Below are 22,226 nucleotides of genomic sequence, written 5' to 3'. Positions count from 1 at the left end.
ATCCCGACCGCCGGGATTCAATACTGAATCCGGTCTGAGGCTTCCACCATTTTGCGACTGATACTGGCTGGAAGTTGTCAGCATTGACGCTCCTCAAAAATGCCTGGGCATGCCTGCAATTTTTTCAAACACCCTGAAAACAGCAGTTTCCTGTCAGTCAAACTGGGACTCCATTGCGTTACGATCCATACCCATTTTCAGTCGTACACAATGTGTACAGGCATGCATGCACTGTTGTCGATAATCTCTCCATTTGCAAATTCTCTAATTAGCGAACCATGTTGAATTAGGCCCAACATCTTTTAGTACCATCATTGCAACATTTTAATCTTTTTCATACAGTTGTTTGTATGATGAAAATAAAATTAAATGGGGATGAGCAAAGATAAGCTTAATTCTGTCTCACACATACTTATACACAGATGTGCCCCCTTCATCTTACCTGCGGGCAGGTCACGGGTGTGATTTTGCTGTGATTGCAATTATTTGCAATCCGTGATCACTCCATATCTGCGGGTAAGTTGAAAAGCATCACATCTGTACTGTATATACATATTTACACACACTCAAACAGGACACATCCACATAAACACACACATATAGAACACATAAAAACACACAACATAGAACACAAACACAGTTGAACTTTTGGTGCATGCCAGGAGCAGCATTGATAGGAACTATGCAGAGTCTCAAATACTTTTCACCCCACCTGCATGGTATAACGCCACTGTTGGTGGAGCCAATGGGATGCAATTCTATGAGAATCGCATTATATTCGCTCTGCCCCTTCATACATACAGTATCCATGAATCTTGATCTACTGCCATGAGGGGGTTGAGGTTTAGCCGCTGAAATGGAGTTTTGAAAAAAACATTTGGTTAATCAGGAGGGCTTTTTTTGGCACTTAGGCCCCGCCTTCCAGTTCCCTCCTGCATGTGCCACTGGTGCTGTCCGTTAGGGCAATGAGATGTACCATGCTGAGCAAAAGGCAAGCTCCTGTGACAGCACAGGATTGTCAGTATACAGGAATAATCCTGCTGCTAAGGATGTAGAGGTTTGCATATTTAAGCCACGTCTTAAGGGAAATACACACGTAGAGATGTGTGCTAAGCAATTTTTCTAAGCTATTTAGTATAGGCGATTTCCTGGTGTCCAGATCTCCCATGGGGAGCACATACACATGCAGAGATTTGTGTTCAGCGATTTTGCTTAAGCAAAAAAAAGCTGGGTAGTGGTTCAGAATGAGAGATCTCGATCAGTATCTCTCATTCTGTACACACAGAGAGATTTGCAGTCACTTGCTAAGCAATTTGACTAGATTTTGACTGCATGCACTGACTTAGTAAGCAGGAGATAATTAATCACTCGGGGCATACACACAGAGAGATCTGTGCTTACTTTCTAGGTAATCCAGTCAGATTGCTTAGAAAATAGCACAAAATCGCTCCGTGTGTATGCCCCTTTAGTTAATGACTAATGACCCCATATACAAATCCTTTGTGCAACTTCACTCTATGGGCAGAATTTAATTGGCTACAGGATTTACTATGTGGCTTCAGTTCCTGGGTAAAATAAATTGAACTATTCAATTAGTGGCCTTCGGTTGGCATGCAAATAGCCTAAGGCCACACAATTTGTATATCTACTCGCACTTCTGGAGATTCTGAGGACAAATCTGCATTAGTCGCTGCTTCAAGGTTAGTCATGGGCTGACCATGGGCTTATTAACCTGGGAGCCAAAGCCTCATGGTATAGCCCATGGTTAAGTGAATCCCCCCTAAATGTTCTGTAATGCTATCCTTAAGGTGCCCATACATGTTACAATTATTGTATACAATATCTCATCGCATAACATAGGTTTTGCAATGAGATGATATGAGATCTAGTACAAAAATTATGTGCAGCACATACTTTTTGAGCCTTAACAGTGATCACGTTAGCAGTGGCAGCTCATGAGGTGGGACTGCAGCACAGTCTGAAATTCAAATAGGGGAGAAACACCAACTGCCAGAGAGTCAGTTTAGAATGGCAGTCGTTGTGGTCCCCCTATTGTAATGTTGAACGGCACTGCAGCTTCTCCTCTGGAGCCGACTCAGTGTGTTTTGGCAATATTGGCGTTGCTGCGTCAGTTGTGATGGTAGAGCAGTAAAGGTCTAATATCCAAATATGAAGATATTTAAAAAAATAAAACCACAAAAAAACATTTTGACCAGGTTTTTCTTTTGTTGCAAAAATCTTTCTTCAAGGTATCAACGCATGGTTATAACTCCTATTGATTGGTTCTGGCTGCCAATTCTCACAGTTAACACAACAAAACAAATTCCAATTGTGAGTAAGAAAACATTATGAATGTGAGGTAAGGGTTAAATTGTGTTTTTCTATGTATTTCACAAGGATCTCTGCTCTCCTTACAATGGTTTCCACTAATTTTGTCACTCCTTGGAAGCCTCCTTGGTTGTTCCAAAATGTGTTGTCCACTTGCAATGACTTTAATAACAAGTTCTGTAAACATCCCGACTTTAGCACTTGAACTGCTGATTCAGGAAACCTAAAAGAGCATAATAATTATAGATCAATAGAAGTAAACGAGAATTTCTATATAAGTGCGCTGACAGCTGCCTTGTGGTGGATAATTCCAATATGGTGGAACAGTAAAAGGTTAGGATGTATCCTCCACTGGCGCTCTCTAAATGAAACAGTACACCCCTTATTAGTGGAGGGGGATTCTCTTCTCCGATAATCACGATGTGCAAACACCTGAATGTAAATGTAGATAAATACCACACATCCCTCTTAAGGGAATAACGATCCTCTTCTCCGTCTTAAAAACAGTCACATGGTAAATAGCTCAAATGGGATTTGGTCCTATGGTCCCATCAAGTAAAATGAGTGTACTCCAATCATTGCCCCAAAAGACAAGGAAAGAATTGCATATGGTCTAATACCATTTATTGAAGTGACAGTTAAAACAATAATAAAACAATTACACCACACACCGTAAGGCCCCTATAAGCTACACACCGTTATGTCACTTACACTATATGCCACACTTCATAATGCCACTTAAACTTTATGCCACACACATTAATGCCCCTTACACTATAAGCCACAGACCATAATGCACCTTATAATATAAGCCACACACTGTAATGCCATATACCCCCCTAACACAGTATACACCACCCCATTATATACCCCCCCCACACACACACATATTGTGATACCCCCATAAGTAAGTAAGTGATATCCCCATTTCAATAGTCAGCAGACATATGTCGGGACACTGGGAGCCAGCAGCTTAAGGCTGCACATACTGGGACCCCTTGAGAGGTGATAAATAGGGAACCACTGGGCCATTATGAGCTAGGCTGAGGTGTTGGGTGAGGTGGAGAAACACTGAAAGAAGACTGCGTGCAGTGCAGTGAGTCCTGCTGTGAGCAGAGGCTGACTGTCAGTGGCGGTGATCTCTGGGGGACGGCAGTGGTGACAGATCCTCCCCTCTCTTGGGGAAGTGATCGGGCAGCAGCCTCCATAGAAATAGGTCAGCCCACGAGTGCGGCTTGCAGGCAGGACAGAGGCTTCACTAGTGCAGCTGGAGGAGCAATAGGCCAAGCCCCCGTGTCAGCCATCCATCTGAGAGGAGGACCCAGCGAGGAGTAACAGGGATGGGCCCAGTGCGCCAGCGGCCAGCAGTGCAGTTTACATCCCAGCTGACAGGGTGCACACAGTTTAGACCTCTAGGGGTGACAGGACTCTAAACCAGGTGCGGACTTCAGCCATACTCATGGGCGCCGCACAGACCCACAGACCGTTAATGGCGCTGTATCACCCAAGTCAGCGCGTGGTCTGCGGCAGCATTGTTACGCCACAGCTTAGATCCATGCAGCACTACAAATTTGCAAACATTTTGCAGTGGGATTAAAGTTTAACAACCAGCAGGTTTAGTCATCAGTTTTTAAATTGTGTGTCCTTAACCCAAAATGGGCCCTGGACTCAGCATGGGGTCGTGACTCCATGCTGCTGACCATCAGGCTGATGACTTTTCTAATCTCAGTCAGTGATTCAAGGAGTCTGAAAAATCTGTTGAATTGTCTGTTACTTCAGGCTCCTCCCATCATGTTGTGCCTCCACAATGCTGCGATGCATGTGCTGTCTGCTGACTACACATGTCATGTGATGACCTTCTGCAGTAACTTGCTGAGGTCCTGTCATTATTTTTATTGTCTGATGGGGTCCCAGAGCAAACTAGTTTAAGGACTCCTGGTATAGAAGATCAAAATTACAGTTATGGGGGAAATAAAATTGCACAAAATATAAACAGGCTTTACTGTGTTTTTTTCCCCAATTTTAACTAAGGGCAGTTTTTTATTTGGTGTGTGTGTGTGTGTGTGTGTGTAGTGTGTGTGAAAACATCTTGGAGCTGGGATAATTCACTGAACCTCAATGTTTCACGAATGTGGCCGTGAAAACAGGGAGCTTATCAGGGATATTTTTTGGGAGATCTCAGCAGGTCGTGAATCCCCAGGGGATCAATTAGCCATGGCAGTGTGGCTCATTGAATGCCCCCAAATGTAGCAATTAGATTGTCTTTAAACAGAAACCCGCCGGCAATATGTAGATTCCATCGCTTTCTAAACCTCATTCAAAACCGACTTTAGAATAGAAACTGCAGAAATGTAATGGTGCATTGTTTCAAGAACTTACTTCTCATAGTAAATAACCGTTAACACAGCCAAAATGCTGTCAGAAATGAGAAATTATTAACAATAGAATGTTCCCAATAATGGGAGCAAATTCTACAAAGAAATATGATCTACTGTTAAAATTCAAACATGTTTTATGTCTATTCTTAAAAAAGAAGCATATGTCACATGAGGTCCTGTGTGAAATCTATGACCGATGGAGACTAACAAGAGGTCTGTCCCAGGAGAGTGCAATCTACAAGCAAGTTCAACACAGAGCTTCACTAAACACCACCACTTCTCTGCACTATGGTTCGCTCCATTTACAACTCATATGTGTACTGTATATAGAAAAAAAGATGTGAGTCTGCTTCTTATTAAATGAGAACACACAGGCTGAAGAAGCAAATGTTTCTATATTATTAAAGCATAAAGATAAAGCAAAAACAATATATATTAACAAATACAGGAATTATTACGTATAACAAACAATAATAGATTAACGTTAAACAATTCTGACTGTTTTTCTATCCTGTAGTCTTTTATGTAAGCACAGGAGAAGCTTTAGTCAGTTATGCCCCTTTCCCACTGCAGCCTTAAAACGGTATTTTGCCGATTTTTGAGGGCAAAATACCGTTTAAGGCTGCAGTGGGAAAGCGCCAGAGTTGAAATACCGTTTAAAGTTAAACGGTATTTCAACCCGTTTTCAGAGCAGGGTTTTAGCCGGTAATCTACCGTTTAAGAGGCAATGGGAATGCCTCTTAAACGGTTTTACCAGCAGATGCAGCGAGGATGGCTCATATTTGAGCCATCATCGCTGAATCTGTATACAGCAGCCGGGCTGAAAGATGCGCGGCTTTCAGTCTGGCTGTCTGCTCCCTCCCTTGCCACCCCCCCCTCCCCGCCCGCAGCGTCATATACTCACCACTGCTCACCGTCCCGCTGTCGCTCACCGGCGCCGTCCCGCTGTCGCGCACCGGCGCCGTCCCGCTGTCAATCACCGCCCGGCAGTCCTGCTCCCCCGCCCGGCCACACAAGCTGGGCGCTCCGCCTCTCCCGGCCTGCTCGCCACGCCCCCCGCCACGGAGACCTGCTCGCCCCGCCCCCCCGCTGAACACGGAGCCAGAACACGGAACAGTAACGTATATATCAGCCAGTAATATATACATTGCTGGCACAGGCCAGCAATGTATATATTATTGGTACCACTGCACACCAATGATTATTTATCAGCCAGTAATATATACATTGCTGGCACAGGGCAGCAATGTATATATTATTGGTACCACTGGGCACCAATGATTAATTATCAGCCAGTAATATATACATTGCTGGCACAGGCCAGCAATGTATATATTACTAGCACCACTGCACACCAATGCTGTGAAAACGTTTTGAAGAGCTAAAACGTTTTACCTGCAATGGGAATGGTACTTAAATGGCATTTGAAACTGTTATCTGCTGCAGTGGGAATGCTAAATACCATTTAAGATTACCTGTAAACTAAAACGGGTCTGCAGTGGGAAAGCAGCATAAGTCAGGGATATTTGTTATTAAAATGTGCATGCAAGCACATGTATATTAGCAACACCTACTAGGATGGTATCAAGCCAATAAAAGAAGGGTACATATATACAATCCAGGAATGTCTCTATATTAGATATACCCAATAAAGGTGTCACAGTAAGAGTTAATTATGGCCCAGTTAGTTTACATGTAGCATATGGTTAAGCTGTCAGAAATACAGTGCAAGCAGCAGGAACACTGAAACCGTGTTTAGTAATATGTACCACATGTGCCATCTCCAGTAAATATCTCTGCATGTCCACTACGTAATCAACTGGCTTGGAGCTTATATCCCTAGTGCGGCAGTACATGGCACAGCCACTGAGTTCTATGAATTAAAAATGTCTGGCTTGTAGCATAGCTGCCAGCGTGACCCATTCCAGGAGGGACACATTGGCCTGTTGCTGGACTTCCCTCTTAATTTATGATTGCCATCACCTGTTTTAAACAGGTTAATTGGAAAGGAAGGTGTCTCAGCACAGGTGATGGTAATCATAAATTAAGAGGGAAGTCCAGCAATAGAACATTCTGTCCCTCCTGGAAAGGGTCATGCTGGGAAGTAGGTTTTAGTGCAGGCATATTGCAAACAATCTGCACCTGGCTGCCTTTCACAGAGGGGGCTCCTTTCAAACCCCAGTCACACTGCCAACACATCAATAGTAACCAGGCATTTTTGAGTGCCATGTCATTTTGCCAGGTGCTGTCTGACCCAAATTCACACCAGAAGCAAATTACCGGGTTAAAGCTGTTCAACCCGGGAATTTGCTGAAAAACCCAGGCTTCTCTTCCATTTGAAAGGATCAACGCGGGTCTTAAATCCTGGGTCACCGAACCTGGTCAAGAGCAGGGTCGCAACCCAGAATTTAAGACCTGGTAATTTGCTTCTGGTGTGAACCGAATTGACTTTAGGCGGTGAAGCCGGTGGCAGAGTTTGTGGTGCACGGCTCCGGCGCCCTGTGATCTTGCGGCATCCGGAGCTTGTGCTATGCCTCTGCCTCTGTCGTCCTGAATGTATAAATGATGGAGGATTAGCTGACCATGTTTTGCACTTCATCAGGGACATAGTGTCGTTCTGAACCATCAAAATAGCCTAATTGTTCAAAATATTGTCAAATTTAAGGAGATTTTTTTGGTACTTGTTTCCTAGCAAGGCACCCATCGGGTCCCATCGCGTACCTTAACTTAAGGTACGCGATGGGACCCGACAGACCCGATTTCTGGTTTTTTTCTAGGTTTCCCAACAAATGTAAAATCGGGTCCATCGCATGCCATTATAATGGCATGCGATGCGACCGACCCGATTTTACATTTTTAGCATTGTGTATAATGTTAAATTCCTATGTAAAATCGGGTCCATTGTATGTCATTATAATGGCATACAATGCGACCAATGCGATGGACCCGATTTTACATAGGAACCAATGTTAAATGGCCCCCCATACGAAATTTTTGATTGTATACCCACCCTGATGGGTAATTTCTATGTCAAATGCCCCCCCATTGTTAACACCACCCCACGATGAACACCAACCCGAAGCATGGCGAGCGCAGCGAGCCCATTAGGGGCGGCGGTACGCGTCCTCCGACCTTTTCATACCCCCACTATCCACGTCGGCGTGGAGTCGATTTTATATAGTGTGGCGAGCCACCGAGCCCGAAGCGAGGGGACGCGTAATACGTCTGAAGTAATGCGCATCCCCTTGTGGGGCTCGCTACGCTCGCCACGCTGCGCTCACCACGCTGCGCTCGCCACACTTTATAAAATCAACTCCGCGCCGACTTGGATAGTGGGGGTATGAAAAGGTCAGAGGACGCGTACGACCGCCGCTCGCCATGCTTCGGGTTCACGTTGATCGTGGCGTGGCGTTAACAATAGGGGGCATACAATGAAAAATGGGGTCTGGGGGGCATTTAACATTGAGGCCAATGTAAAATCGGGTCTCAGGGACAAGTTAACATTGGTTCCAATGTAAAAAATCGGGTTGGTCGGGTCAATCGCATCGCATGCAATTTGGTTGCATGCGATGCGATTAACCCGATTTTTGCAACCCGATTGCATACAATTAAAATCGGTGGCGCCGTGCTAGGAAACAAGTACCGATTTTTTTTTTTACATTTAAATATTTGGATGTTTTAAATGAAGCGAACCGGCTTTTTTTCACTTACAGGTTATATTGTCCTTATATAACATATAGCGGGACAGATGTATTAAGCCTGGCAAAGAAATAAACTGGAGATAAAGTGGAGAAAAAGTGGAAGGAGATAACGCAACAGCCAATCAACTTCCAACTGTCATATTTCAAACTGCTGGAGCTCCCAAATGATGTGTCACACAATGACTGAAGAAGCAGCAGCAGCCAGCAAACCCCATACCTGTAAAACTTTGGTCTGTTTCTTTATGTCATTAATGGTCTGGGAGTATTGGCCACTGGGCTGGGGCTGAATTAGCAATGGAGCGGGGAAAGCTGCAGCTCTAGGCCATCCCATGAAAATAGGCCAACGACTGGCAGCAGGCTTGGCTGTATGCATTATAAGTAATTGCATGGTTAAATGGTGCTGGCCACTTTGGCCAATGCATCATCTCAGCTGCGGCTATGTTCCATATACTAATGTGAGGACAGAGCTCTGTATTAGCTGGCAGTGCACCTCAAAGTCACCGGTGGGGGCACCATAGAGAAATTTTTTTTTACGTTTAAAATGAGAACACTTTTGTCATGATCCGTGCAAGAACTCAGCGTCTACTATATTCCCATCACTCTTCAACTCCTTTCCTCCACCACTGGCCTCCTGTTATCTGCTGCACATCGATCAAGGCAACTGGGTTGTATATCTGCATCTTCTTGCCACTTTTCTATTTTTTCTCGTTTCTGTGCCAGCTCCTTTGCGTTTTTCCAGCCTATGCTATATCCGCTGCATTTTTTCTGACTATGCCACCCCCTGCCCTTTTTCTGCCTATACCAGTCTTGTTGCCCTTTTCCAGCCTATGACAACCTCTGTGCATTTCTTCTGTCTGTGCTAATAACTCTTACTTACCTGACTATGCCCTTTTCATACCTATGCCACCTTGTTTGCCCTTTTCTTGCAAGCGTTAAACTCCCTGCCCTTCTCCTGTTTTATGCTCTTGTCCTGTCTATGATAGCCTCTCTGCTGGCCCTCTTCTGCACCAGCCTCTCTGCCCTTCCCTGCCTATGCCCACCTTTCTACCCTTCTACTACCTGCACCTGCCCCTGCTGATCTTTGTTTGTGGCATCCATTCTGCTCTTCTGCTATCTGTACCTACTGCTCTGCCTACACCCTGTCTGTAGCTGCCTCTCAGACACTCCCTTGCCTCCATCAGCCTCTCTGTCCTTGCTCATTCTGAGCCCATCTTTCTGCTGGCATCAGGATGGCTCATAGACAATGTGTAGGTTAACAGTCAGTAGGTCAACACTATGGGCCAAACGTAACAGGGAATAAGAATCAGAAAGTGAGAGATTTTGGCAGAGTTTTCACTTTTCGTTAAAGTGGCAATCATTCTGCAATACCAGGTTGATTTTGCCATGTAAATGATTGCCACTTAAAAAAAACCCCAAAAAAATGGAAAAATCTCTCACTTTCTGATTCTCACACCCTATTACATTTGGTTCCATATGGTCAGCATACATATGGATGACATGGCTATGGTCAACATGATTTTTTGGGGATTTTCTTCATGTTTTGAACTTTCTCATACTGTACCATCCACGTGGACTCTGATTGGAAACAGTAATGTGTCCTGATGCATGTCGAGCAAAGTGGAACACTAAATGGGGGTCCATGTAATCAGGTGTTGACATTGACACCCAAACAAGTCAAACTTTAGTGCTCAGACTCCAGCAGCATAGCTCTGCTACCGGGCCCCAGCAGAGAGAACGTGGCCCGGCCGGAGGAGGCTGCAAACAGACCTCCTCCTCCCTTAAAACACCACTGGTGCAGAACTCCATGGTTTGGTTTGGTTCCAATTCATTATTCGTGTTTTTGGAAAAACCACCCTCAATTGTTTTGGTTCAGGTTTTGGTTTGGTTAAAAATCAATAATTATTGGTAAAAATCGATTACAGTATATACAAAAAAAAACAAAACAGTAAAAATTCCCTATTTCGTATCAAGGATCTATCCCTTTATACGAAATAGGGATTTTTTGGTACTTGTGTATTATCTGGGCACCGATTTTTTCATTGCATGCCACTACTTAAAGCATGCAATTCATTGTATTGCATTGCATCGCATGCAATATAGTGGCATACAATTCATGCAATGCGATTTTTCATTGTAAAGACCCGTATTTTAATTGTATAGTCAGCCATGGGTGATTTCATACCCCCAGTATCCAACTACGCATGGAGTTGATTTTATATATAGTGTGGCGAGCGCAGGGAGCCACCGAGCCCGAAGCGTGGCGAGCGAACGCGGATTACTTTACATGTATTCTGCGTCCCCTCGCCACGCTTCGGGCTCGGTGCCTCGCTGCGCTCGCCACACTATATAAAATTAACTCCATGCATAGTTGGATAGTGGGGGTATGAAATCACCCATGGGTGACTATGCAATTAAAAATCTGGTCTTTACAATGAAAAATCGCATTGAATGAATTATATGCCACTGTATTGCATGCAATGCGATGCAATGCAATGCAATACAATGAAAAAAATCGGGCGCCCAGATATTACACAAGTACCGATTTTTTTTCTATAATGACTATTAAATTGTTAAATTTTAATCATTTTTTTGTGCGCCCTTAACAGACTGTCCTTTTTCTCTTTTTTTTATATATCTGACAAATTTTATCGCACCCCCTATAATTATATATATATATATATATATATATATATATGTATTTAGGGAAAGCAACGTTTTGTCTGTGAACTCCTTTGTCAAGGTGTGTGTGTGTGTGTGTATATATATATATATATATATATATATATATAGACATCCATCGAATAATGGCACTCCAGAGGTGCTTTTCACAGCAATAAATTGTATTCAAGAGGTCAGAAAGTCAACCTTTCTATATATATATATAGATATATAGATATATAGAGATAGAGATATAGAGAGAGAGGGCGGGATGTATCAACATACATCCCCGCCCTTCGCACGGCAGCCGCCGCGATGCTACCGCATATGTACTAACATATGCGGCCAGCATCGGGCTGCGGTAACGGAGACCCCCGCGATACCTGTGATGTTGGCTGCGGGGGTCTCCGTCACCTCCCGGCGGCTGCCAGCGTCCCCCTGTGTCTCCTCCTCCCCCCTGAAGCCGGATGTCCTGCCGGCTGTCACACCAGGGGGAGGAGAAGATCACAGGAGGACGGGAGGGGGTGGGCGCGCGGACGGCGTACGTCGGGCGGCGAAAGAAGCCCATAGGCTTCTATAGGGTATCGCCACCCTCTGGGTGGCGATACCCTGGCCTGCGAAAACGGGGCGAACCGGTAATGATACATAGGAAAATGCGGTAAAACGGGGGTTTTACCGCATTTTCCTGTTAGTACATCCCGCCCAGTGAGAGAGAAAAGGACGCACTCTCCAGTTTTTTTTTAAATGCAAATAAAATCAGCTGTGTATTTGAAGTATCATAAAGGATAAGGTAACTTGATATACTCAACGTAACATTGCGTTTCAGTCCAAACAAGGAACTTCATCAGGAGTTTCACAGCCAGGGCATCAAATACAAGGGCACAGCATGGACCACACAGCAGGTTCCTACAGCTGCTGTGTGGTCCATGCTGTGTCCTTGTATTTGATGCCCAGGCTGTGAAACTCCTGATAAAGGTCCTTGTTTAGACTGAAACGCAATGTTACGTTGAGTATATCAAGTTACCTTATCCTTTATGATACTTCAAATACACAGCTGATTTTATTTGCATTTAAAAAAAAACTGGAGAGTGCGTCCTTTTTTCTCTATATACATGAATTCGCTTGTCAATTCTGGATGACACCCTAGGAGCTACATTATGTTGGATGGAGTGCGATCTTGTACTACAAATATATATATATATACACACAGACACACACACTATTTGGGGGTTTAGGGGCATATTCATGTTAACTGAAAAAACAATTATCCATCTTACCCATCGATCCCTTGCAAAAGTCTAAAGTTCAGTCTGTTGTCAGGGTGGTTTGGTCTTCCAGCATTGTCAATGTAAACTAAGTGAGAAGGGTTACTATGGCGTACCTATAAAAAGAAAGCAAGTATGAGGTTTGTACTGATGAATCTTTATTATAGGTTTTCAACGCATTAAAAATAACTTGAAAATAAATATAAGACAGTATTTCATCTCAAGTTTTTCTTAAAGCAAACCCTACGTACCAGCAATATTTTATCTCCAGTTTTAAGATGAGTTGTGTGATATGCAGTGCCGGTGTAAGTCACTGGAGCGCCCCAGGCGCGGGGACGCTCCGGTGCTCACCCGGCCGCTGTACAGGGGGGGGGGGGGGGGGTTTGACGGTGATTGTGGCGGTATAAGTAATACCAGGGGTAGGGAGGCGGCCGCAGGGGGGGGGGAGGAGTTGCGGAGCCACTCACTTCCACGGGCACCTCCTGCTGCAAACTGGCGCCCAAGGCAAATGCCTAGAGCTGCCTAGTGGTGGTGCCGGCCCTGGTGATATCAGTAAAATATGCAGCACATGTCAGTACATATTTGGCACAGCCAGGACTATTTGGTTGGTTTTACAGTTCTTTTAAAATAGAAGGTATAACATATGCACATATTTCTTTAAAAACTCCATGTTCAGTAAGTGACATCTCTTCATGCAGTAAACTTGAAACTGATAAGTGGATTCTCACAATGAGGACACTGAAAGTGCATGGTACAAGTGAGATTTTGGCTAACAATTTGGACTATACAGTATACTGTAGTCAAAGTTGTATGAAAAGTTAGCCAAAATCTCAGTGTTCCCCTGCTTACAATTCCAATGCATGGCCCTGTGAGGTCTGTATCTCAAGCATAAATAGACTGTCGCTTGTAATGTATTTGCCCATAGTCCAAATAGCACATAGTCAAAATCACAAGTGTATGCAGCCAAAACCGACTCAGTGCACTTCAAGGGGAAATTGCATAGTCAAAATCAGCTAGAGCCAGACTCCCACTGCGTATCTGCCACTTAAGTCAGTGGGCAGTATTCAATGCTCTTTTGCGAGCTGTGATGGCAAGCAGTGCTGATCGCTCGCCGTCACAGTTTGTTGGTCAGTATTCAACTGATCGCCCTGCACACGCCTGGGTTTTTACAGCGAGGTGTAAACAGGGTGTGGGCCGACAAAACAGCGAGGCTCGCGGCTAAATGCAGTGGGCTCCCTGCATTAGCCACAAACCTCAGCATTTGGGGGAATCCTCGCCGTCCTCTGACAGCGAGGATTCCCCCAGAACGAGCGGCCGGCGCGGGGGTTAAACAGCAAGGGTGGCTTGTTTTCGGCGATCCTTCCCCTCACCGGCTGCATTGAATACGGCCCAGTGACTTTGAATATTAGAATGTTTTTCACATAAATATGGTTGTGGTATTCTGCACAATGTATATGTCCATCTACAGTGAGACCATTCTGGCCCTGTTGTGCACTCAGGTACATGCCAGATCTGCCAATAAGAACTTGCTTCATGAATACCTACCAGAATATGCACTAAGACAAGTTCTTTTGGATTGCGACATTTGTCATGCAGCAGATCTTCCACACATGGCTCTGTGGGGTCCGGGGTAAATCCACAGCAGTATCTGTCTAGTCGATCCTGAACCTGTGTAATGATGATCAGACTAAAGTGTAAATTTATAGAAGAGGAGCAGAGACTGTTCTTTATCTTCTTTTCAGTAGAAATAAACTTGAGACATTTAGCTTAAAACTCCATATTTTAGTTATCTTTGTGCAGACACTTTCTGATTGCTCTCTAATTATTCTTAATGTTAATGCAATGAATTCACACATCAACTTTAATGAGTAGTAGTACTATGATTGTTGTCAGTTGGTTGCACCGTATTTTATATGGCTTGGCTGTTGGCTAATTTCAACCCATATTTAAATTTTGAAATGAGTCTGCCCACTGAACAATCTGAATGAATCTGTGATATCTTTGTAGAGCCATTCAGACATTATTCATGCCATGTGGTGTTATGTATTATATTTAGGGGTGCAGACAGGTCGGCTGGGCCGGTAAAATGGAGGAGGTGTGGCCATGCCCCAATGAACAAAATATAAACGAGAGGGAGAGAGAGGATAGGCTGCCTCTGTGGCTTTCTCTCTCCCCAGCTCAGCAAACGGCACTGAGCAGCATGTTCTGGGCTGGGGAGAGAGGCTGCGGCTGCCACCTGTCATCTCTCTCCCCATTGCCTGGGCCCCTCTAACAGACCTGGCTCCAGGTAACAAGTACCTGCTCCCCCCTCTCAACACCACTGATTAGATTACTGTATGGTACTAAACAATGCCATTCATGCATTGCTGCCAAGAAGGGATTTTTCTGCTCTGTAACAATGTTACGATAACAGAGATGTTCAAGCTCCAGCCTGCACTACTGATACAAAGAGAAATGCATGGAAACACGCTGTTTGCAGGGCCGGTGCAAGGCACCGGAGCGCCCCAGGCAAGTCGGGGTGGGGGCGCCCCGGTGTCTGCCGCCCGGGTACCTGTCCTGCGGCGCTGTGCGTATATAAAGCTGGCGGTGGCAGCAGCGGGGGGTCCCCGCAGTCAAAAAGAAATAACGAGCGCTATCTGCCGGGCTATGCGGAAGCGCTTCTGTTTCAGAAACACTGGCCACACGGCTCACGCTGATTGGCTGAATCTCAGCCAATCAGCGTTACCGTCCACTCTAAATCACTCTTGAACACACTAAAACTTAATAGGTTCGTTGGTCAACAAAACACTTGTTTGGCAACAAGTTCTGCATTCTGATCCGCCTGTTACAACAACATTTAACAAATGACTGTCATCTTCTATCAGTGGTTTAACTGACTGGATGTTGCTTGGGGTTACCTGGACGATAGGTCGACAGGGATAGACAGTCACCAAAAGGATGACATGCACAAGGTCTACATTGACAAAAGGTCGACAAAAGCAGAATGTTGACGTGGCACTGGTCGACACATGCAAAAAAATTGAATTATTGAATTTTTGTTAATGTCCACTTTGTGCATGTTGACCTTTTGGTGTTGACCTATTTTTCATGATATCGGCACTGTAGACCCTTTGATCCATAAACATTACTTGGGCAGTAACCCATTCTCAATAATGATACTGTTGTGTATGACAAATCTATCAATGCTTCTTGTTGCCATGACACTTTTACCCATAACATTCTCTGCTTCTGATATCCACAAACATCCAATTTGCGCTTGCCTACTGGTTTCAAAGATACGATATTGTCAAGGAAACCAGTAAGGAAGTGGATCGGAATCAGGAAAGTGTTTGGATGGGAAAAAGTATTAAAATACCGGATTCTCTCTGACTTGTCGATAAGAATGCTCTACAGCATATGGGATTTTTGGACCTGTCAAGCAACAATCAGTTTTCACAGACTATAATGTGTTGAGGAAATGTAATGCTAGGCACACAATGGAGCAATTCCTGCAGCCACCTATATAGGTAAGTATATCGGTGGTGCCGCGGAAGAATGATACAGTGCATACACACTGACCATGTACAGATGACAGGGGGGGGTATGTTACGACCCATGGCAACGCACATCAGTAACAATATTGACCGTACACAATGGAGGATATTGTCCATATCGTTAACAATGTATCGTCCAGTGTGATTTGGAGTATAATGCGAGAACGCACACAGCAGCATCTATTGGTGGCCATCTAGCTATTAGTTTATGCAAAAGTCACTACAAACTCCTTTCCCTGTCTACATACACAAGCACAAGCTATGAGATGCCCACTTTGACCATCCATGCTCAATATAATACAAGGAATATCCTTATATGCCACCATTGGCAGGTGCAGTTTCTCGATCTGACTATGGCCTCCTTTGCCTGCAGCTGTACTTCTGGGAAGCCAGCCACGTATACTGACACACCCGAGAAACTCCCATAACACGCCCACTGAACTGACCTTATTTGAGTACATTCCTAACCACTGCCCAAATACCCTCCGTACTGATCACGACAGCCCCTTGGTGCATACACTCTGGGTGATGCATGCGATTATGGAGATGTCATCATTTTTTTTGTGCAGCTGCAAATAATCGCTCATCTACGTAAGCATTGGCCCAGAGTGTCCAACTATAGCTAACTCTCTGCAATGCTGTTTTGCTTTAGATCAATTTGTATTGTAGATTTAGTTCTCCACAACTACATCTGTGTTTGGCAACCTGAAATGCTCCAGCTGTTACTTAACTATGAATGCTATTCAGACAAGCTGTGACAGGTTGAGGCAATTGGATCCAGAACAGGACAAGTACTTTTTAAACCTTAATGTAAAATACCCCCACATACATTTTTTTTTCTTTAAAAAGGGGAACCCCAGGGGGGGGGGGGGGGGGGGCGGGACCCACATGGATGCAAGGAGGCTGTGTGGGGTCACACACAGTGATGTGGCCGGATACTGCAGAACAGGATCCAGCCACTGCTGACTGGATATCAGGGGAAACACAGTGCAGTGCAGCAGCATTGTGTGAACACATACATTGAAATATATGTGTTCACTATGAAATCCTGTCATCCTGCTGTCCGGTCCATCCGCAGCATGCCCCACCTCCAAAATGTGGGTGACCGCATAGAAGCCTGTGAGCATACTCCTTCTGGACAAGCGGTTCTCACTTAATGGGGCCCACTTGGCAGCTATGTGCCTTAGTAAATAAACCCCTGAGGGTTTATCATACCTCTAAACTTTTGTGTATTTAAAGTAGGGACCTGCTGAGCTAAAGGGGCGGCCAACCCAAGAAGGGTGCCAGGTATGAGTGTGAGGGGCATGGCCTAGTGCCCCAACCCCCATTTTGTCACACTGCTTTAACACATCACATGCTTTTGTAATAGATGCGATCTAGTACAAATAGTACAGTAAGCATCACAGCCTGTATGGACGGCTTAATTCCTCATCTGTCACTTCCACCAAACAGGACTAATCCCAACAAATACTGTGTCAATTTGAAAGACTGCATTTGTCACGGCTAAAGGGCTGGATGGAGTCGTGTGGTGCACAGGAACCGGAGACGGACCAGGAGGAGTAGGATTGAAACGTGCAGGTTTAATAACGGATTTCATAAATGATAAACTTCACTCAAATACTTCTTTAAGTGACAGTTGGAATAAATTAAATAGAGTCCAGCACAATACTAATAACGGGCAGGGAAATCTGGAAACGTATACTTGGTGAGCCAGAGTACATAGATGAGGATCCGGAAGGAGGTTGATTTGATGACAGAAGAAATGGATCCGGATGACTGAAAGATGATGGAATGAATGAGTTGTATGAAGGAGGACAGCGGGACGCTGTGCAGGGTAATTCTGGGACACAAGCAGGAACAAGCACTAGGTAGGACTTGCAGCATTGGTGTCAGGAGAAAACTTCCTTGTAGCAAGATGCAGGGAGCAAGGCACCAGAGTCAGGAGAGAAAGAGCCAGGATCCGGGAATCAGCTAGGAGTTGTGAATGACTCCAAAGACTCATTGCACTGACACTGAACAGCCTAGGCAGATCCCCTATATCCCCAGGGGATGGCTGCCATTGGCTGTCAGCACAGGATGAGGAGGGAACCTCCACTCTGGGCCAATCTGTCTCCTGCCCTCAACCAAGATGGCGACGCCGGCCTCCCGGCACCACTACTGCTGTCATCCCTACCCAGAGCTGCCGCTACCCGCACACCGCAGACCGGAGCCTGCACACGCTAGCCGGCGGCGGGCGCGGACGGGTGAGTACTGTACCCGCCGCGCTCCGTCGCGGCTACGTGTGACAGTACCCCCCCTTTTCAGGGTGACCCCAGGGCGCCTATGGGCCTTGTGTGGATTTCTCTGGAGAAACTGCTTTACCAGTTTTGGAGCGTGCAAATCAATGGAATCCACCCAAGAGTTCTCTTCGGGACCAAACCCAACCCATTCCACCAGATACTGGGTACGAGAATTGCGGCAACGAGAGTCTATAATGCGTCTTACCTCGAATTCAGCCCCACTTTCGGAGTTAATCTTGGGCGGTTTGGGAATCTTCTTTTGATAAGAGTTCAACCTTAAAGGCTTGAGGAGGGACACATGGAAGGAATTCGAAATCCTTAGGGAAGGAGGAAGTTGAAGTCTATAAGCGACAGGATTAATGACTTGGATGATAGGGTATGGCCCAATGAACCGGGGAGCCAGCTTCATAGAGGGCAGACGGAGGCGTATATGGCGGGTAGACAGCCATACCCGGTCTCCGACTTTCAATCTGGGCGCTGCCCTTCTTTTCCTGTCTGCCATCCTCTTGTATCGGGCGGAAGATTTAAGAAGAGCGGTGTGGACATCCGACCAGATTTTAGCAAAGCGTTGTAATGAAGTGGTTGCTGCAGGAACTTCGGAAGAGGATAATTCTGAGAAATCCGGAGATCGTGGATGTTTGCCGAATACTGTAAAGAAGGGGGTGGTTCCGGAGGAAGAGTGATAGGAGTTGTTATGCATATATTCTGCCCACGGGAGAAGATCCACCCAGTCATCTTGGGAAGACGAGACAAACAGTCGGATAAAGGCCTCCAAGTCTTGATTCACCCGTTCTGTCTGGCCGTTGGTCTGGGGATGAAAGGCAGTGGAAAACTTGAGTTTGACCTGTACCGCGGCACAGAGAGCTCTCCAGAACTTTGCAACGAACTGTACTCCGCGGTCGGATACAATCTCTTTGGGCAGTCCGTGAAGTTTAAAAATGGTTGAGATGAATAGCTGAGCCAGTACTGGAGCAGAGGGGAGACCTTTTAGTGGGAAAAAATGGACCATTTTCGAGAATCGGTCGACCACTACCCAGATTGCGGTATGACCTTTTGAGGGAGGTAGTTCGCAAATGAAGTCCATTGACAGATGGGTCCATGGTTCTGTGGGAATGGTTAGAGGGCGGAGAGGACCAGCGGGAGTTGTTCTGGGCACTTTATGCTGAGCACATCTTACACAAGAGGCAACGAAGTTGGTTACGTCGTGGCGGATGGTTGGCCACCAATAAGAACGTGACAGGAACATCAAGGTCTTTTGTGCTCCTGCGTGCCCTGCGAAGCGGGAAGAATGTGCCCATGACAATATTTTCTTGCGAAGTTCGGGGGGAACGAACGTTTTACCTGGAGGAGGAGATGGCTGTACGGTTACTTGGGCGAAGACCAGCGGATCGAGGATTGGACGAGGAGGTGTCTCTAGGTCAGAGGTCGTCTCAAAGGAGCGGGATAGAGCGTCTGCCTTAGTATTCGTGGTTCCAGGTCGGAATTTAATTTGGAAATCAAAGCGTTCAAAAAACATGGCCCAACGGGCTTGGCGGGCAGTAAGGCACTGAGCCTGTTTAAGAAAGGACAGATTTTTGTGGTCTGAATACACGGTGATCTTATGTCGTGCCCCCTCCAGAAGGTATCGCCACTCCTCTAACGCAGTTTTGACTGCAAGCAACTCCTGTTCCCCGATGGGGTAATTCTTCTCTGCTGGGAGGAATTTTTTGGAGAGGAAGGCACAAGGGTGTAATTCTTGATCCTCACCTTTTTGTGACAAGATGGCCCCGATCCCTTCCGAGGATGCGTCCACCTCGAGAATGAAGGGCCTGTCGAGGTCTGGTTGGAGGAGGATTGGTGCCGTCATGAATGCTCTCTTTAACTGCTGGAAGGCAGAGGATGCTTCTGGCGACCATCGGCTTGGATCAGCTCCCTTGCAAGTGAGAGCAGTGAGGGGAGCAGCGATAGTAGAGAAGTTCCGGATAAATCGCCGGTAATAGTTTGAGAACCCTAGGAATCTCTGAATTCCTTTGAGTGTTGTGGGGGCTGCCCAGTCTTGGATGGCTCTCACCTTCTCTGGGTCCATTTCTATCCCAGTGGCGGAGAGAATGTGACCCAAGAATGGAATGGACGTGACCTCAAAAACGCACTTCTCCAACTTGCAGAACAGTTGATTTTGGCGAAGACGTCGTAGGACTTCGGACACTGTCTGTCTGTGAAGTTGGAGATTTGGAGAGAAGATGAGTATATCGTCTAGATAGACTACGATGGAGTGGTACAGCAAGTCCCGAAAGATATCATTTACAAACTGTTGGAAGACAGCGGGGGCGTTACAAAGGCCGAAGGGCATCACCAGGTATTCATAGTGGCCGTCGCGCGTGTTAAAAGCCGTCTTCCACTCGTCACCTGGACGGATCCGGATCAAATTGTAGGCCCCTCGCAGGTCCAATTTAGTAAAGATTGCTGCCCCTCTGATCTTGTCGAATAGTTCTGCGATAAGGGGTAAGGGATAGCGGTTTTTAATGGTGATGTCGTTCAGGCCCCTATAGTCGATACATGGCCGAAGACCGCCATCTTTCTTTTTCACAAAGAAAAACCCGGCCCCGGCCGGAGAAGTAGATGGTCGAATGAAACCTTTGTTTAAGTTCTCTTGAATGTACGAGGACATGGCCTCAGTCTCAGGTAGCGACAGGGGATAGATGCGGCCACGAGGAGGGAATTTTCCGGCCACCAGCTCTATCGGGCAGTCCCAAGGACGGTGAGGAGGCAGGGTGTCGGCACCACCTTTACTGAATACATCTGTAAATGAAGGATATGGTGCGGGTATCGACAAGGGTGGAGCTGAAGAGGATGAAGGACAGTTACCCTCACGTTGTGGATGGGTCTGGTAGACCGGAAGGATCTGAGGAATGCAAGTAGACTGGCAATCTGTTCCCCAGGCCTTGACCTCCATATTGGTCCAATCGATGTGTGGGTTATGTTTGGAGAGCCAGGGAAGGCCCAGGACCATTTGGTGTGAGGACTGTGGAAGAATGAAGAATTCGAGGGTCTCTTGATGTAGAGCTCCTATGAGCAGTGTCACCGGGGTGGTCTGATGGGTAATTTGTCCACTACGAATTCGACTCCCATCCACTGCAGTGAGGACCAGCGAGTGATCCAGGGGTTGCACAGGCAGGGCATGTTGGGTAACAAAAGAAGAAGAAAGGAAGTTTCCCGCTGCTCCAGAGTCCAATAGGGCCTGAACTCTTTTTCTCCCTTGGGGACACACAAGGGTAACCGGAATGGTGGAATCAGAAGAAGAGGGAGATGGAAGCAAGACTCCTAATCGGACCTCCCTCGGGGAGATTAGGAGCGGTCGTTTCCCGGCCGCAGCGGGCAGGAAGCCAATAAGTGAGCTGAGGAGCCACAGTACATGCATAGATTCTCTCGCCGTCTTCGGGACTTCTCTTCGAGAGAGAGACGGGAGCGGTTGATTTGCATGGGCTCATCTGTTGACACCGCAGGAGGCGGGGTTGGTTTGGAGGCTGGTGCGACATTGGAAGGAAATCGAGGGCGAAGGCGATCAGAGCGATTCCTCTCAAGTTGGCGTTCTTGGAGTCGCAGATCGACTTTGTTACATAATGAAATGAGTTCAGCCAGGGTGGAAGGAGAATCGTGAGTTGCTAACTCGTCCTTGATGCGCCCGGCTAGGCCGTTCCAGAAGGCAGAAACGAGAGCCTCTTCGTTCCATCTGAGTTCGGAAGCCAGGGTTTGAAATTGTACGACATATTGTCCCACTGGGCGACTGCCCTGACGAATCCTTAGGATCTCCGTGGCTGCGGAGGACACTCTGCCAGGCTCGTCGAAGATGCGACGGAAGGAGGCCACAAATTCTTCATAGTTATTGAGGATGGGATCCGCACGCTCCCAAAGGGGGGACACCCACTCCAGGGCTGGGCCCGCCAGTAGGGACACGATGTAAGCCACCCGAGTCTTGGGAGAGGGGAAATTGGAAGGCTGGAGGGTAAAATGGACGTCACATTGATTCAGGAATCCTCGACACCCCCTCGGGGACCCGTCATATTTACTGGGGGTTGACAGGTGTAGCTGGTGAGGAGCAGCTGGC

General features: G+C 46.2%; 1 protein-coding gene across 2 annotated transcripts in view; it reads right to left on the bottom strand.

The window, feature by feature from the left end:
• The window catches only part of GASK1A (golgi associated kinase 1A), a 67,487-nt gene continuing 45,261 nt past the window's right edge, over nt 1-22,226 (bottom strand). Inside the window, exons 3-5 of one of the 2 annotated variants that reach the window (XM_083188671.1) lie at nt 13,876-13,998; nt 12,343-12,446; nt 1-2,551 (exon numbers count right to left, since the gene is read on the bottom strand). In XM_083188671.1, the coding sequence (XP_083044797.1) occupies nt 2,347-2,551; nt 12,343-12,446; nt 13,876-13,998 (432 nt within the window). In that variant the 3' untranslated portion in view covers nt 1-2,346. The remainder of the gene's footprint in view (nt 2,552-12,342; nt 12,447-13,875; nt 13,999-22,226) is intronic. The other variant, XM_083188672.1, reaches the window with a different exon arrangement.

Source organism: Crinia signifera, chromosome 5, assembly GCF_055691185.1.
Source record: "Crinia signifera chromosome 5, ASM5569118v1, whole genome shotgun sequence".
Taxonomy (NCBI): Eukaryota; Metazoa; Chordata; class Amphibia; order Anura; family Myobatrachidae; genus Crinia; species Crinia signifera.
This window is presented reverse-complemented; position numbering and strand designations above follow the sequence as displayed.